At 60.8% G+C, this 14,652-nt stretch overlaps 1 protein-coding gene across 3 annotated transcripts in view; it reads right to left on the reverse strand.

The window, feature by feature from the left end:
• DOK7 (docking protein 7) overlaps positions 1-11,827 on the reverse strand; it is a 42,349-nt gene extending 30,522 nt beyond the window's left edge. For 2 of the 3 annotated variants that reach the window (XM_050792303.1, XM_050792306.1), the window contains exons 1-3: positions 11,704-11,827; positions 11,587-11,632; positions 1,249-1,479 (exon numbers count right to left, since the gene is read on the reverse strand). In XM_050792303.1, coding sequence (XP_050648260.1) covers positions 1,249-1,479; positions 11,587-11,632; positions 11,704-11,757 — 331 coding nt within the window. In that variant the 5' untranslated portion in view covers positions 11,758-11,827. Of the gene's footprint in view, positions 1-1,248; positions 1,480-11,586; positions 11,633-11,703 lie in introns of those variants that run through there. The other variant, XM_050792304.1, reaches the window with a different exon arrangement.
• Positions 11,828-14,652: the final 2,825 nt, after the last annotated feature.

The following is a 14,652-nucleotide window of genomic DNA, read 5'->3' on the forward strand; positions in this document are numbered from 1 at the left end:
GTGCAACCTCAGGTCACTGCAACCTCCACCTCCTGGCTCTTTTTTTCTTTTTTCTTTTTTTTTTTTTTTTGAGATGAAGTCTCACTCTATTGCCCAGGCTGGAGTGCAATGGCACAATCTCAGCTCATTGCAACCTCTACCTCCCAGGTTCAAGCGCTTCTCCTGTCTCAGCCTCCTGAGTAGCTGGGATTACATGTGCCTGCCACCAGGCTAATTTTTGTATTTTTAGTAGAGACAGGGTTTCACTATGTTTGCCAGGCTGGTCTCAAACTCCTGACCTCAGGAGATCTGCCCACCTTAGCCTTCCAAAGCACAAGGGTTACAGGCATGAGCCACTACGCCTGGCCATCATTTTTGAATTATTAGTAGAGACGAGGTTTCACCACTTTGTCCAGGGTGGTCTCTACGTCCTGGGCTCAGGTGATCTGCCCACCTCAGCCTCCCAAAGTGCTGGAATTACAGGTGTGAGCCACCACACCCGGCCTAAAATAGCAAGTTTTTAAAGCGAGGGCAGCTAGGGCTGGTGGGATTATTGGGTGGGTGCCAGTGTAGGACCAGGACTCGACTCGGTTGACATTCTACTGTTTTGCTCGTTACGGGTTTTGTGGCACTGATTTGGTTTCCTAGGAGACGCAGGATTATGCTTGCTCTGCCACTGAATGCCCAGGCCCCATCACCACCCACCTCTGCTCAGAGCCCCAGGGCAGCTCAGCCCACAGAGGCCCCCAGGCACCCATTCGAAGCCCCTGTAGGGCTGGAACTGAGGTTCTACCTCTTCCAGGGCCAGCTCTGCAGGGGAGCCCTCCCTTCCCCTCTCTCTCCCTCCCTCTGTTCCCTCCCCTCCACTCCCTCCCATCCTGTGTAGGGGAAGCTAGGGTGGGACCACCCAGCCTGGGGCTCTCCTTCCTACCCAGGCTCTGGGCTCCACTGTCCAGTGTGGGAAGCAAAGGCCGGGGCTTTGGGAGGCCACATGCCTCCAAAGGCCACCAGCTTGAGTTAAAGGCTCCAGTTCTAACTAATGGTCAGGCTAGGGAGCTCCAAAGACACCATAGCCCAGCAGACTCCGCCTCCCAAACCCTCTTGGGCACCCCCAGGCTGGAGCTCAGTCCACTCTAAGGCACCCATGAATGTCCCATCTTCCTGCACGGTTCCCTGGAGCTGCTCCCGCCTCTGCAGCCCACGTTGGTGAGGGGCCCTGGCACACCTGAGCAGGGAACCCTCTGCCCGGACCCGGCCCCAGTCACTCACCCTCGCCTAGCGCATAGCGGATCCGGGCATCCCACGCACACATGGCCTCGTGGCTGTCGAAGCCCAGCATGACAGCCTGGGACAGGCAGACGATGGCCAGCGTGTGGGCCAGGCCTTCGTAGGGCAGGCCGGGCTCCAGCCCGCAGATGTCCTCTAGTGTCAGGCTGCTGCGCTCCCGCAGGCCCTTGGAGCGCTCCGACTTGTCCTTGTAGACCAGCATCAGCAGGCAGTCTGCAGGGAGCGCGGCTGTCAGGGACGCCAGCCAGCACCGCCCGCCCGTGCCCTTGGTGTCCCCAAGGAGGCCGTGACAGTGCAGAGACCCGGACTGGGGGCGTGACTTCAAGCCAGCCACTCAGCCATGCCAAGGCTCTGACTCCTGGCATACAAAATGGGGCGATCCCCTCCCACGGCAGGACCCACAGGCCGCAAGAGCAGAAACGAACCCAGAATATCCATGTCTGTGCCCGGCCCCCGACGCTGCCTCCCATGCCTGGGTTCTGGACCTTCGCCAGCGGATTCGCCCGGTCCCAGGCCCTGGAGCCCCCCGGGCCACACGGAGGCCTGCAGTATCTGTGGTCAGGGATTTGGGGGCCCAGCGTGGGGCCTGCCCGGTGGCTGTGGCCTCCTGCCCTGGTTCTGCCAGCCTGCCCCTGCCCTGCCGCCCTGCCAGCCACACCTGTGCCCGCTCCCTGCCGCCTCAAGACCCACCGCCCCTCCTGGTTCCTTTAGTTCCCAGGGTGTGGCTGAGCTTCAGCCCCAGGGAGTCGGGGAGGTCAGTGGGCCGTGGGTCCCACCCCATCCACCCGGCCACTGCCCAGCATAGCAAGTCCTGGTTTCTTCCTCAGCTGCTGGGGACCTGCCTGCGTTCTGCCTCCCGGAGCCTTCAGGGCAACGCGGGTCCCCGTCCCCACCCCACGTTCCCATTTTCCAACGTCACTGTCACCGGAAGCAACTAGCGGGTGCCGTCCACTCCGCCAGGTGTAGTTCAAACCCAGCACAGCACAGTCCCTGTGTGGCCTTGGGCGAACCACCTGGCCCGGGGACACTCCTGTGAATGGCAGGGGCAGCAGGTCTGCCCGAGAGAGCAGAGGACGGCGCAGGAAGACTCCCGGCCCTCCCGGCTCCGCTCCAGGCTTGACGACCAGGCCTCCTCCCACCTAGGCCCTGGCAGCTGGGCTCCAGGACACCCGGCTTTGGCGAGGTTGTAGGTTTTGGGGCCTCATGCAAACACCCCAAATCCCTGTGAGCATGCAGGAGGGGATGGGAGAGAATGTCCCCAAAGAGGATTGCAGAATGACGTGTCCTCTGAAGCTCTGAAGAGTGGGTGCTCACTCTTCACACAGGCCCCGCAAAGCCACGTGACAACCAAATCCCAAATGAATTCGACTCAGATGCTCATTTTTGCAATGGAATCCAGAGCAGACATGGTGCTCAGCTTCCCTCCCCAGCCGTGCCCACCTCCCCGGGCCCACATGGCCGCAGCCCGCAGGGCCAGGGAAGCCTGTGTGACCACGGGGGCCAGCGGTCAGCAAGCTTCCTCTGCAAGGGGCCAGAGGGCAAGCATGCAGCTTTCAGGGCCACACGGGCTCTGCAGCCACTACTCAGCAGCGCCACCCTTGCTGGTGAAAGCAACCTCAGACCGTCTGTGGACCCACGGGCGCAGCTGCATGCCGGGAAACTCGATTCACAAAAGCAAGGCGCAGTGTGGGCGCAGCGACAGCACATTCACTTCCCATTGGAGGATCTGTCCGCAGTGTCTGAAACATTTACAGCTAGAAAAAAGCTAGGCATTCCCGATTTGAGAAAGAAGCCCCGTCATCCCTGCACCCACAGAACTCATCCCTGCACCCACAGAACTCCGCCTGCCCTTTCCAGACAATCTCCTGCCCCCCTGTGGAAACTCCAAGGCAGGAAGCAGGATGTCTGCCCCAGAGAGAGAAATCGAACATGGCGGCATAATTGGAATTTGCCATAACAGCAGTGTCCCCCAAATGCGTCACCAGAGCACCCAAGAAATGACGGCGTGTGGGAACAGCATGAACATGGGGGTGGCTCCGCGCAGGACGGGGGCCCCCCGACTCTGTGACCGCACCACAGCCTCTACCCTCTGCAGTTGAAGTGTGTTGTGAGATGGCTGCAGGGGCCTGGGCCACCTCTACCTCGGGGGACCTTAAAAAGCTCAGCCACACCCATGTGGAGAGTGGCAGAAACTTTCACTGAGGATAATCACAGCCCACACAGAGCACCCCTTCACACCCTTCCCCTAAGGGGCGAGGCCCCTGGAAATCCCTGCTCTGATCTTCCAGCCTCATGGCCTTGGGCTCTTGGCCTCAGTTTTCTCATCTGTGACCTGGGGACAGTGGCAGCCCCACCTGCAGCAATGCCATAAGGACCATCTGCAGGAAGGTGTGGAAGTCCTGCATGCAGTAAGCGCTCAATACATGCTTGCATATTCAGGTACACGTCTGTCTGCATTACCAGCTGTAAGGCCAGGCCGGCTTCCCTGCAATCTGGCTGCCCATGCACTGAGGGAGCCATGGCTCACCCTCAGTACCCAGCAAGGGACACACACTGGCCAGCCATCCGCCACCTTCCACCTCGAGGGCCTCAGCCTCCTTGGAGCCTTGGTGGCCTGATCGCCCAGAAGCCAGGCAGAGACCTTTCCTCCCCTGTGGCTCTGCTCTGTGATGGTGGCACCTTGGCCACGCCCTGGCAGGCAGCTCTGGCACCTGTTGACAACCAGTTCCTGCCATTGCCCCCAACCTGCACCTCCTTTGTTCAACAAGTTACATTCCCAATAATCCAGTCAGGACTGGGGTCAGGAGCTTGCCTGGAAAGAGCCCCACATCACCCTTTTGGCTTTACCGGGCTTAAAGTCTCCGTTACGATACTTAGCTGGAAAGCAGCCACAGATGATGCGTGTGGGAATGGCTGTGAGCCAATAAAACTTTATTTACAAAAACAGGTTCTGGCAGGATTTGGCCCAGAGACCACAGTGAGCCGACTCCTGGCCGAGAGTTGAATTTGCCACGATGGCTTTTCACACCTTCCACGAGCCAGCCGGCCCCACCCTAGACTCCTGCACCTGCCAGGTTGGTGGTGGCGAACGTGCTGAACCCATGCTCCACCCTCAGACCTTTTTCTGATTCACGGATGCCACCCCTCAGCCTGTCTGATTTTTCTGGACTCTGTCTACAAAAGCAGACTCACACCCTGTACCTTGGGAACGCCTGAGAATCTAGGAGCGCTTACATGCGGGGGGCTAGGCGTGGCCCCCAGCAAGATGTGTCCACTCGCGACCCCGGAACCTGTATGTCCTTATTTGGGAACAGGGTCTCTGCATACGTAATCAAGTTCAGGATCCTAGATTATCTGAGTGCAGCAGCAAGCGTCCTTGTAAAAGGCAGAACAGGAGAAACAGACACAGGGAAGGTCACCTGAACGGGGACGGAGGCAGGGACTGGAGCGCTGAGGCCACAGCCAAGGGACACCTGTGTTCAGCAGGAGCTGGGAGAGGCAGGAAGAAGCCCCTCTGGGAAGCTCAGAGGGAGTGTGGCCCTGCGGCCCCCTGGACTGCAGAGCTCTGACTCCCAGCACTGAGAGGGCGAATTCTCGTTGTTCGAAGGCCCAGCTGTGGTGCTTTATTCTGTTGGCCACAGGAAACTGATGACCACCCAAGTCACTGATTTCATTTTCAAACACGAACAGAAGCAGGGAGGTCAGAGCTGGGGGCCGACTCGCCCCTCCTGCCTGGCGGAAGCTTCTCCGGCAGCTGACGCCCACCCCCTCAGGCTCAGGCCGCCCCCTCCTCATCACGGACGATAAATCGATCCTGTTTTTAAAGCGCATCTCGAGATGAGTGCCGGGGGCAAAACGCTGCAGGAACTGGCACCAGAGAGACGGCAGCTCCAGGCCCAGGGCTGAGACCAAGCCAGGTCAGGGCCGGGACACCAGAGCCCCAGGACACAGCGGCCCTCCCTGGGACACAGGGCTGAGGGACTCAGGAGCAGATGGCCACTGGCCAGCTCCCCAGGGGCCAGGCCCAGAGGGCCCCAGCCACACCCTCCCAGGAGGCCTGGGCACCCGGGGGTCTCTCATCCATCGGCTGAGGAACCACTGTCAGCCCCGCCCACCCACCCTCCAGCTGCTCCGCACTCTTGGGCATTGGCTGCAACCTGGCCAGGGAAGGCTTTTGCAGGACTTGGAGGGTTCCCGGGGCTCTGGCAGGCAGCACTGGGCTGGGTGGAGGGCACCGGGTCATGATGGTGAAAGAAGACAAAGAGGAGACACCAAGAGAGGCCAACCAAGGCACAGAGACCAACGTGGAGCAAGCAGGCACACATGCACACTCACACACACACACTGATACACACACACAGACACGCACACACACTCATACACGCACACTCATACACACAAGCACACACAGGCACACACACTCATACATGCACACTCATACACAGGCACACACATACATGCACACACACAGGCACAGTCATACACGTACACTCATGCACAGGCACTCAAACACACACAGACATGCACACACATACACTCCTACATGCACACTCAGACATGCACACACATACATGCACACACACAGAAATGCACACACTCATACACGCATATGCACAGGCACACACATACATGCACACATACACAGGCACATGTACACTCACATGCACACACACACGCACACACAGGCATGCACACACACTCATACACACACACTCATACACACAGGCAAACACACACTCATACATGCACACACAGGCAAATGCACACTCATACACGAACACACACAGGCACACACTCATACATGCACACAGGCACACTTATACACACACATACACACAGGCACACACACACTCATACATACAGACAAGCACACACATACACAGGCACACTCACACTCATACACGAACACTCAGGCACACACATGCACACATAGGCACACTCATACATGCACACTCATACACAGGCACACACATACATGCACACACACAGGCACAGTCATACACGTACACTCATGCACAGGCACTCAAACTCATACACAGACACGCACACACATACACTCCTACATGCACACTCAGACATGCACACACATACCTGCACACACACAGAAATGCACACACTCATACACGCATATGCACAGGCACACACATACATGCACACATACACAGGCACATGTACACTCACATGCACACACACACGCACACACAGGCATGCACACACACTCATACACACACACTCATACACACAGGCAAACACACACTCATACATGCACACACAGGCAAAAGCACACTCATACACGAACACACACAGGCACACACTCATACATGCACACAGGCACACTTATACACACACATACACACAGGCACACTTATACACACACATACACACAGGCACACACACATACATACAGACAAGCACACACATACACAGGCACACTCACACTCATACACGAACACTCAGGCACACACATGCACACATAGGCACACTCATACATGCACACATGCACACACTCATACACGTCCATTCACACACAGGTGCACACACTGATGCACACCCATGCAGACACCTGCACACACTTGCACACACAGACAAATGCGCACAGGCATTTGAGCTCACACACATTCGCACATACACACAGGTATTCACACACATGTGCACACGTGCACACATAGACACACTCCCACACACAGGTATTCACATGCACGTGCACACACACGTGGGCACAGACATGTACTTGCACTCATTCTTGTGCACACACACACAAACGTGCACTCATGCACTCACTGCTGGGGTCTGAATCTGAAATTCCGGTGTTGAAATCTTCACCCCCAAGGCGATGGGTTAGGTGGTGGGGCCTTTGGGAGGTGATGAGGTACTCAGGGTAGAGCCTCAAGAATGGGACCAGTGCCTGATGAGCGGACCCCAGGGAGCTTCCTCCCCCTACACCATGTAAGGACAGAGAAAGCGCCATCTATGTAGCAGGACACGGTCCTCACCAGACACCCAGGACACGGTCCTCACCAGACACCTAGGCTGCCTTGATTTTGGGCCTCCAGCCCCCAGAACTGTGAGTAATGGCTGTCTGAGCCGCCTAGGCTGTGGCATTCGCTAAGAGCCGCCTGAGCTAAGACAGCCACACAAGCGCACACTCACACATACACTCTTACACACCCAAATGCTCACACTTGCTCACACGTGCACATGCTCCCATTGTGTGTACAGGTGCACATGTGCATCCTCTCACACACACACACACACATGCACATGCACACACGCTCCTCCTGCATTCACCTCCACAGCCACAGGGGAATGAGACATCCAGGATGAGCCCAGGGACTTGGGTGGGGGAGGGATGCCTGGGGACCCTTCTGGGTGGGGGCTGGGGTTGGGGGTCTTTCCTGGACACGTGGGGCTGAGAAGCCCACCAGACGCCGGACAGCGATGCACACAGGCAGTTGGACGCAGGCGTCTGGAGATGTAAAAATAACCGTGGAGTCATGAGCACACGGAAGGCCTTGCAGCCAGGGCGGAGAGCCGGGGAGGGCGGGAGGGGAGAAGGAGGAGGGGGAGAAGCCACAGGGAAGATGGAGCGAGCAGGCGTGGTGGCCCAGGGAAGGCAGGGGCGCGTGCGGGCCAGGGACATAGTGTGGGAGTCCCCGCCCACACTGAACACGACGGGAGTCCGCAGAAGCGGCTGTGGGACAGCCCTTGGAGGTCACAGTGACCTTGAGGCCATGCCCTTAGCAATGCAGGTGGTAGCAGCCTGAGGGGACCTTGCTGGGGGTGCAGCAGCCTGGAGCCGTGCCCAGAAGCTGGGCAGGGGCGAGGGGGGCGGCCATCAACCAGGCCAGCCTGCTGGTGCCTCCTCAGACCAGGCTACAGCCAGGACACACGGGACCAAGATCCAGTGCCTAGCCCCGGCCCCATTCACAATCTGGTTCAGGAAGGAAACATGAGGGTGTCCCTGCCTGGCACAGGTGTTGGAGGTGTGGTGCAGGTGGGCCCCCCAGACATCACCAGGGGCAGCCCAGGACGAGGCTCCAGATGCCAGGCCCAGGCCCCTGCGCCCACCTCTCCATGGCCCTCAAGAGCCCTGTGAGTGGCCGAGGATGCAGGCAGGGAAGCAGCCGTCCCAAGTCACCGTTCCCACATGTGGAGCTGCGAGCTGAACCCCGGCTCTCTGATTCCCTGTCCTGAGGCGGGGGCTGCGGGAAACTCGCCCTGTTCTTGATGTTTCTACGGGGAGAGGATGACTGGCCACCACCCACGCCCAGTCTTCAGCCCGGAGCTGGGATGTCAGCCCCAGGCCCTTGGGGAAGGAGGCAGACGAGGCACAGGAAATCCACCGCCGGGAGGCTCTGCTCAGGAAGGGCCGACCCAGTTTCCACCCCCGGCCCCTCGTTAGCAGTGCTGCCCACTGTGGGTGGCAGGGCCCCAGCACAGCACAGCCGTGGGGCAGCTGGGGCCTATGGGCACCTGCCAAGGGGCTCCTGGCTCCTGCGCTGTCTCCGTGGGGTCCCTCCTGCAGGACGGGCTCAGTCCCACCAGACTGCCTTTGAGGGTGACATGGAAAAGGGGACCCTGCCCTCCGAGAACTCAGCATTAGAACCAAGAGCAGTGATGGGGGAGACTAAGCAAGCACCCAGTGGTCAGCCTGGGGGCAGGTGCGGAACTTCCAGCCAGCTGCGGGGGACAAAGTTTGGGCTGTTTGGGGGGAACTGGGCTCTGCCTAGCAGTCCGTGTCTTGGGCCAGATTCCTCGGGTTTTGCGCCTCAGCCTCCCTTCCGTGGTGACTGCAAGACCCTGCCAGCCCCAGGACTCGGGCCCTCCCGGTAGCTTTTCTGAGCTGGATGAAGCCCCCAGGGGCAGCCCCTGTGGGAAGCGGGTCCCTCCAAGCGTCTGGCCCGGGGCCACACCCTCCACAGGATGTCAAGAACGCTTGCATTGCCACCCCCAGCCGCTGCGCCAGGGAGGAAGAAGAGAGGGGCTGGGCCAGGCGCTGGCGTGCCGGGTCACCAGCAGAGAGTCCTGGGCCACGACTGGACACAGACCACCCTCCTCCCCCGGGGCCCTGCCCAGAAGGGGATGCACACACGCATCCTGCAGTCAGGACGCGGTGGAGACCTCGAGGAACGCGGTCCCACTGCAGGGCACCCTACAGTCCCACACCGAGGCAGACGGCCCGACATCCACTGGCCGTGCCTGGCACTGCGGCTGAGCTGCCCTTTGATAAAAGGTGTTCCCCTTTCATTCGCTAACTAAACTTTGCCATAAGAGAAAGATGTGCTTGTGATTGAGAAAAACACGAGGAGGAGAAAGGTGCCCGTGGAAAAGGTGCACATCTGGGCCCTTCCCAGAAGGAAATCACCGCTGGTAACAAAAAGAACCCTGCCTGTCTTACAAGGAAGCAGACAGGACCCTTTCTCTCTGCCTCACACCAAGAGTGCTGTCTGCTCCTCCAGGGCTGGGGCCTGCTCCGCCAGGCCAGGCCCATCCACAAGGGCGGTGGTCTCCAGCGCTGAGCGGGAAGGCAGCTGGGTGAAGGCAAGGGGGGCGGCACCCAGGGAGGCTCATGAGGGGCCAGGAGGAAGAGGCATCAGGGCCTCTGAGCAGAAAGGAGGTGCCAGGCTGGCCTGGTCAAGGTGGGGAGGTGGGCGTGAGAACTCCGCTCTGTCCCATCGCCTCATCTGACTGACCTCTGGGCCACCCCACAGGGTTTCCGTTTCAGTCCCAGGCTGCTGGAGTGACCAACACAGAAAGCAGGTGTCCAAAGCAATGGGTCCCAGGCCAGGGAGTCGGTGGGTGCTAGGGACACCTGGCCATGAGGCTCAGAATGAACATCCACCCAGAGGGGGCAGGGCACGTTCCACCACCCCACATCACCTCCCACGCCAGTCCCACGAGGCTGCAGATCTCAACTGCGCGGGATACGGGGTGACCCAGCAGACGCTCGGGAGCCACCACGTTCACCTACAGACTCACAGATTGTCCCACCTGGGGGACCCATTGCCAGCTCCCGTCACTCCACTCAGGCACTCACCAGGCCTGGGGAGCACACCCTCTTGAGGCTGGCAGGCCCTGCCTCCTGGGACTCTCTGATCCAGAAAGAAAAGTCTCCCAAGAGGGACCAAGACCTCTCCCGCAATGCTCCTCTTGGGCTGCTGTCCCGTGTGCCTTCCTGGGCTGTGGCCTCTCTGGAGGGTCTGCACCGGCTCCAGCCCAGCACCATCCACCCATCAAGCACCACCTGCCCCACCACAGCCCTGGCCCAGCCACAGCTGACCAAAGCCTGTCGTCCGCCCCAGCCTGGCAGGGCCTCTCTGCCCAGACCCCACCCCTTCCTATACCAGGTCCCCTGCAGCCCCGGAGGACAAAGACACCCGTCCAGGCTCTGATGGTGCCCCCACAGCTCCAGGCAGGAGGTCTGGGCACGGAGGGCTGAGTGAAGTGACTGGTGTGCAAGGGCAAGGGGAGGTGGAGGCAGGCAGGAAGTGCCTTCCTCCAGGACTACCTGAGGCCCTGCAGAGGGGACCCAGGAGGGAACCCTGCTCCACACCTTCCCTGGGAGCCACAGACTCCCATCCTGGATGACGCTCTGGCAGGCCTATGGCATACAGCCCCCCGGTGCACGCAGGCCGAGCATCCCACCCAGACCGGGGCCTGGCCGGCTCCACCGCACCTGTCCTCTGGAGCAGCTGCAGGCCCGGCTCAGCCCTCCCCACAGGCCCAGCGCTGCAGGCGGCCTGGGCTGCCAGACCTGGGGGCTCCGTGTTGACCCTCCCCAAGCTGGGGTACTGGCTCAGGGCGGGGACTGCGGGGGACCCCTGCCTCCTCCCAGAGGACTGTTCCCCCAGCAATATGGCAGTCACTCGGCCCCCTACCCCACCACAGCCCAGCCTCTCCTCTGCCTGGGAGGGGCCCAGGGTCAGCGCCCACCCACACAGCACCCCTGGAGGCTGGGTTCCGGGACCCTGCTCTGAGCGTTTCCACAAGCACAGCTCAACCCTCAGGCACGTGGGGTTTTGCTTCTGGGGCGCCCCTTGCTGCTCTGCTGGGGGGCTCAGGGCCTGCATCCCCTCCGCCTCCAGGGCCACCAGGCAGCCCCCGGGCCTCAGTCTGCCCTGCTGGAAAGAGGGTTCTTCCGTCCGGGCCCCCACTGCGTTCCCAGGGGCGCCGTGGGGTCCGGGTCCGCGCGGGGCTCTCCGGGTTCCCCGCGGGGTGAGAGCGGCGGCGATTTCGGGCGAGCGAGCATTACTGCCGGGGGCCTCGGTAACCCGGGTCACTAGACCCCCGCGCCCACCGTCCCCCGCCCGCCCCGCTCACCTGCCACGGGCGACGGCTTGCGCAGCACCAGCCACCTACTCTTCCACTGCGGGGACAGGGGGGAGCGTGAGCCGCCGCCCGCGCCCGCGCCCCCCCGCGCCCCCGACGCGCCCCGACCTTCTTGCCGTCCCGCAGCTTGACCTGGCCCTCCACCAGCGCCGCCTCGGTCATCTTCTGTCATGGTTCCGCGCCGCCGCGCTCGCCCCGGCGCCCCAGCCCAGGGTCACTTTCAAAATAGCTCCCAGGGCCCTGGGCTGGGCCAGGAGGGCGGGCCCGCGGGCAGGGCGGCGACACCGGCGACTCCAGGGCCGGCGCGGGCGGGGCCCCTTCTCCTGCGGGGGGTTCCCCCACCCCCACGGGCCCCTCTGGCCCCACCGTCCCGCGGCGGAGCGAGCGCACCATCTGGGCTCGGACGCCCAGACCAGCGCCTGCGGGGGTCGGGCGGGGGCCGGGCCGGGGCTTCTTTTTCAAAAAGCAGAGATAACCACCCAGCAGAAGCTGGCCCCGCTCTGGACACTGCTCCCGACTTTAAAGCTGGTCTTCAACCAATCCCGCCTCCCAGACTGGGGTGGTGCCCCTCCCACCACCCCAGGGGTCCAGACACCCCCACAACAGACTGGGCACAGGCAGCCCAGGCCTAGGACACTCTCATGTCCCAGGCTTCCCCCACACTGAGGTGACCCCTCCCCAGGCAGACAGTAGGGGTCTGGGAGCCCTGGCAGCCTCCATCTCTTCCTACATTTCTGTTCCCATTAAAAGGATGCAGGGACTCCAGTGCAGGTGGGTGGGTTCAGGACCCACAGTGCCACCTCGATGCCCCCAGTCTCCACCTCTTCTGCCCCTGTCCCCAGAGAAGAGCAGGCCCTGGTTAGGCCAGCCTGGTCCGATGGGTAGGGGAGCTGCCCGCTCTGTAAAGGACCTGCCAGCAGCCCTCCCAGCTGGGTGGTTTGCGTTTCTGGACCCCCCCCCTCCTTGACCCTGTGGCTCCAGTCCAGCTGTCCCCAAGCTCTGGCCTGGGCATTAGATGTTACATCCAGGTTCTTCTGCAGAGAGGTCATGTGCTTTGGGGGACCTGGCAGGTCCGCCCCTTGGGTGTCAGCCCCTTCCGAGAGACGGCCTCCACCACCCTGGGATCAGGGACACCCAGAAGATACGGGAACAGCAGTGGGGAGGGGCGATGGTGCCCCGGAAAATAAGCACGTGGACAAGCATCGAAACTCCGTCCACATGCCCTACCCCAGACCCCATCCTCACGGGGCTGACGGTTCTCGGGGGAGAAGAGGGAAGGGGTAGACAGTGTCCTGTTAGGGAGGAGGCATCTTCATTTCATCCCATCCAGACCCTAGGCTGGGCTCTGTCTGCCTTGTACTGAAGAGGAAATGGAATCAGGGCAGCGTGAGGCCTTACAGCCAGGACTGAGCCACATGGACTGACCTGAGAGCAAGGCTCAGAGGCATCGGGAGCCCTGGGCACCCCTTCCCACTGCCCCTGTGTTCCAAGAGGCAGGTCTCGGGTGGGCCACAAGGGTTGGTTTTGATGCTTCAGTGATGTCTTGTCAGGGCCTCATGAAAGGCAGGGGACGCCAGGCCCAGGAAGCAGATCTTTGCATCCCCCACCCACCCCTGCAGTCACCTGTGCAGCCACCAGCCGCCTTCCGCAGAACAGTTGCTGGGCCACAGAGCCCCATTCATGCTCCCCACACATCCCAGGCCCCCAAGGGGCTGGCCCAGGACAGCCGGTGCGGAGGCGGGGGCGGCTGGGGCTGTAGCCACAGACACATCCGCTGCCCTGGGCGCCTGGCACTTGCTCATCCCTGCAGGGAGGGGCAGGCCCCGCTGCATTCCTGAGTGCTGGCCTGGGCCCAGGCTCCTGCCATGCCTGGCAGTTGCACCTGCTCCCACACAGCCTGGAACACACAGGATGCCGGAGGGCAGACAACTCCCTTCTCTGCTCCATGCGGCTCCAGGGCTGTGGAAAGGTGGGGAAAGCTTCCTGCAGGAGGAGGAGGTGGCCTGGCTGCCACTCCCAGACTGACCGAGAGCTCTGTGACCCTGGGCAAGCCCCTGCCCTGCTCTGTGCCTCAGAAGTTATAGCCAGAAGTCTCCCCAGAAGTTATAGTCAGGGTTGCTAGTTGCAGATGGAGAAATAGGCTGGCCACTGAGTAGGAAGGGGTTGATTGGAAGCAAATTAGGTCTCCAAGAACCAAGGGGAAGGCTGGAGAGCTGGTGGGCAGTGAAAGCAGAGTCACATCCTGAGACAGGAGGACACCGTAGCCTAGCCCCACAGCACAGCTGTGCTCCACACGAGGGGCAGGGCCACCACCTTCAAAGGAGCCTACAGTCTCAGGTCACAGCTGCACCCCTGACTGACCACAGACAGAGCCATGCTGCTGCTGGACACTGTGGCCAGGGAAACTGCCATCTCTGCCAGACCCCGTTGCCATGGTGCATTGCTGCCCACCAGTGGCTCTGCAGCCAAGGGACCTGTCCCTCACTAGCCACACCACCTTTAGCCACCATGTGATCTTACTGATCTCAGCTTCCTCTTCTACCTTGATACTGTGATGAGCCCCCAATGAGATGATGTCCACGAGCATCTTTCAAAATGATCCCGGGTTTTCCAAGGGGATGATGGGGACCAGGGGTGGGCTGCTTTGTCTTGCATCTCTAAGTGGCCTGGTGTGTGGGAGAGAAACAAGTCAGCTGAGCGTGGCAAACACTGTGCCCTGTGGTCACACCCGTTCGTGCATCCTTATTTCCCAGTACCACCCCCCTGATCAGGTAAGGCTATATGAGTGAGTTCTGGCCAGTAAGGCATGGGTGGAAGGGGTGACCAACACTTCTGGCCTGCCCATAGGATGCCTGATATGGTTTGGCTGTGTCCCCACCCAAATCTCATCTCGAATTGTATTAATATGAATAGCTCCCATAATCCCCATGTGTTGTGGGAGGGACCTGCTGGGAGGTAATTGAATCATGGGGGTGGGGTTTTCCTGTGCTGTTCTCATGATAGTCAATGAGTCTCACAAGATCTGATGTTTTTATGAAGGGCGGTTCCCTATGCACT

This window comes from Macaca thibetana, chromosome 5 (genome assembly GCF_024542745.1).
Source record: "Macaca thibetana thibetana isolate TM-01 chromosome 5, ASM2454274v1, whole genome shotgun sequence".
Classification (NCBI taxonomy): Eukaryota; Metazoa; Chordata; class Mammalia; order Primates; family Cercopithecidae; genus Macaca; species Macaca thibetana.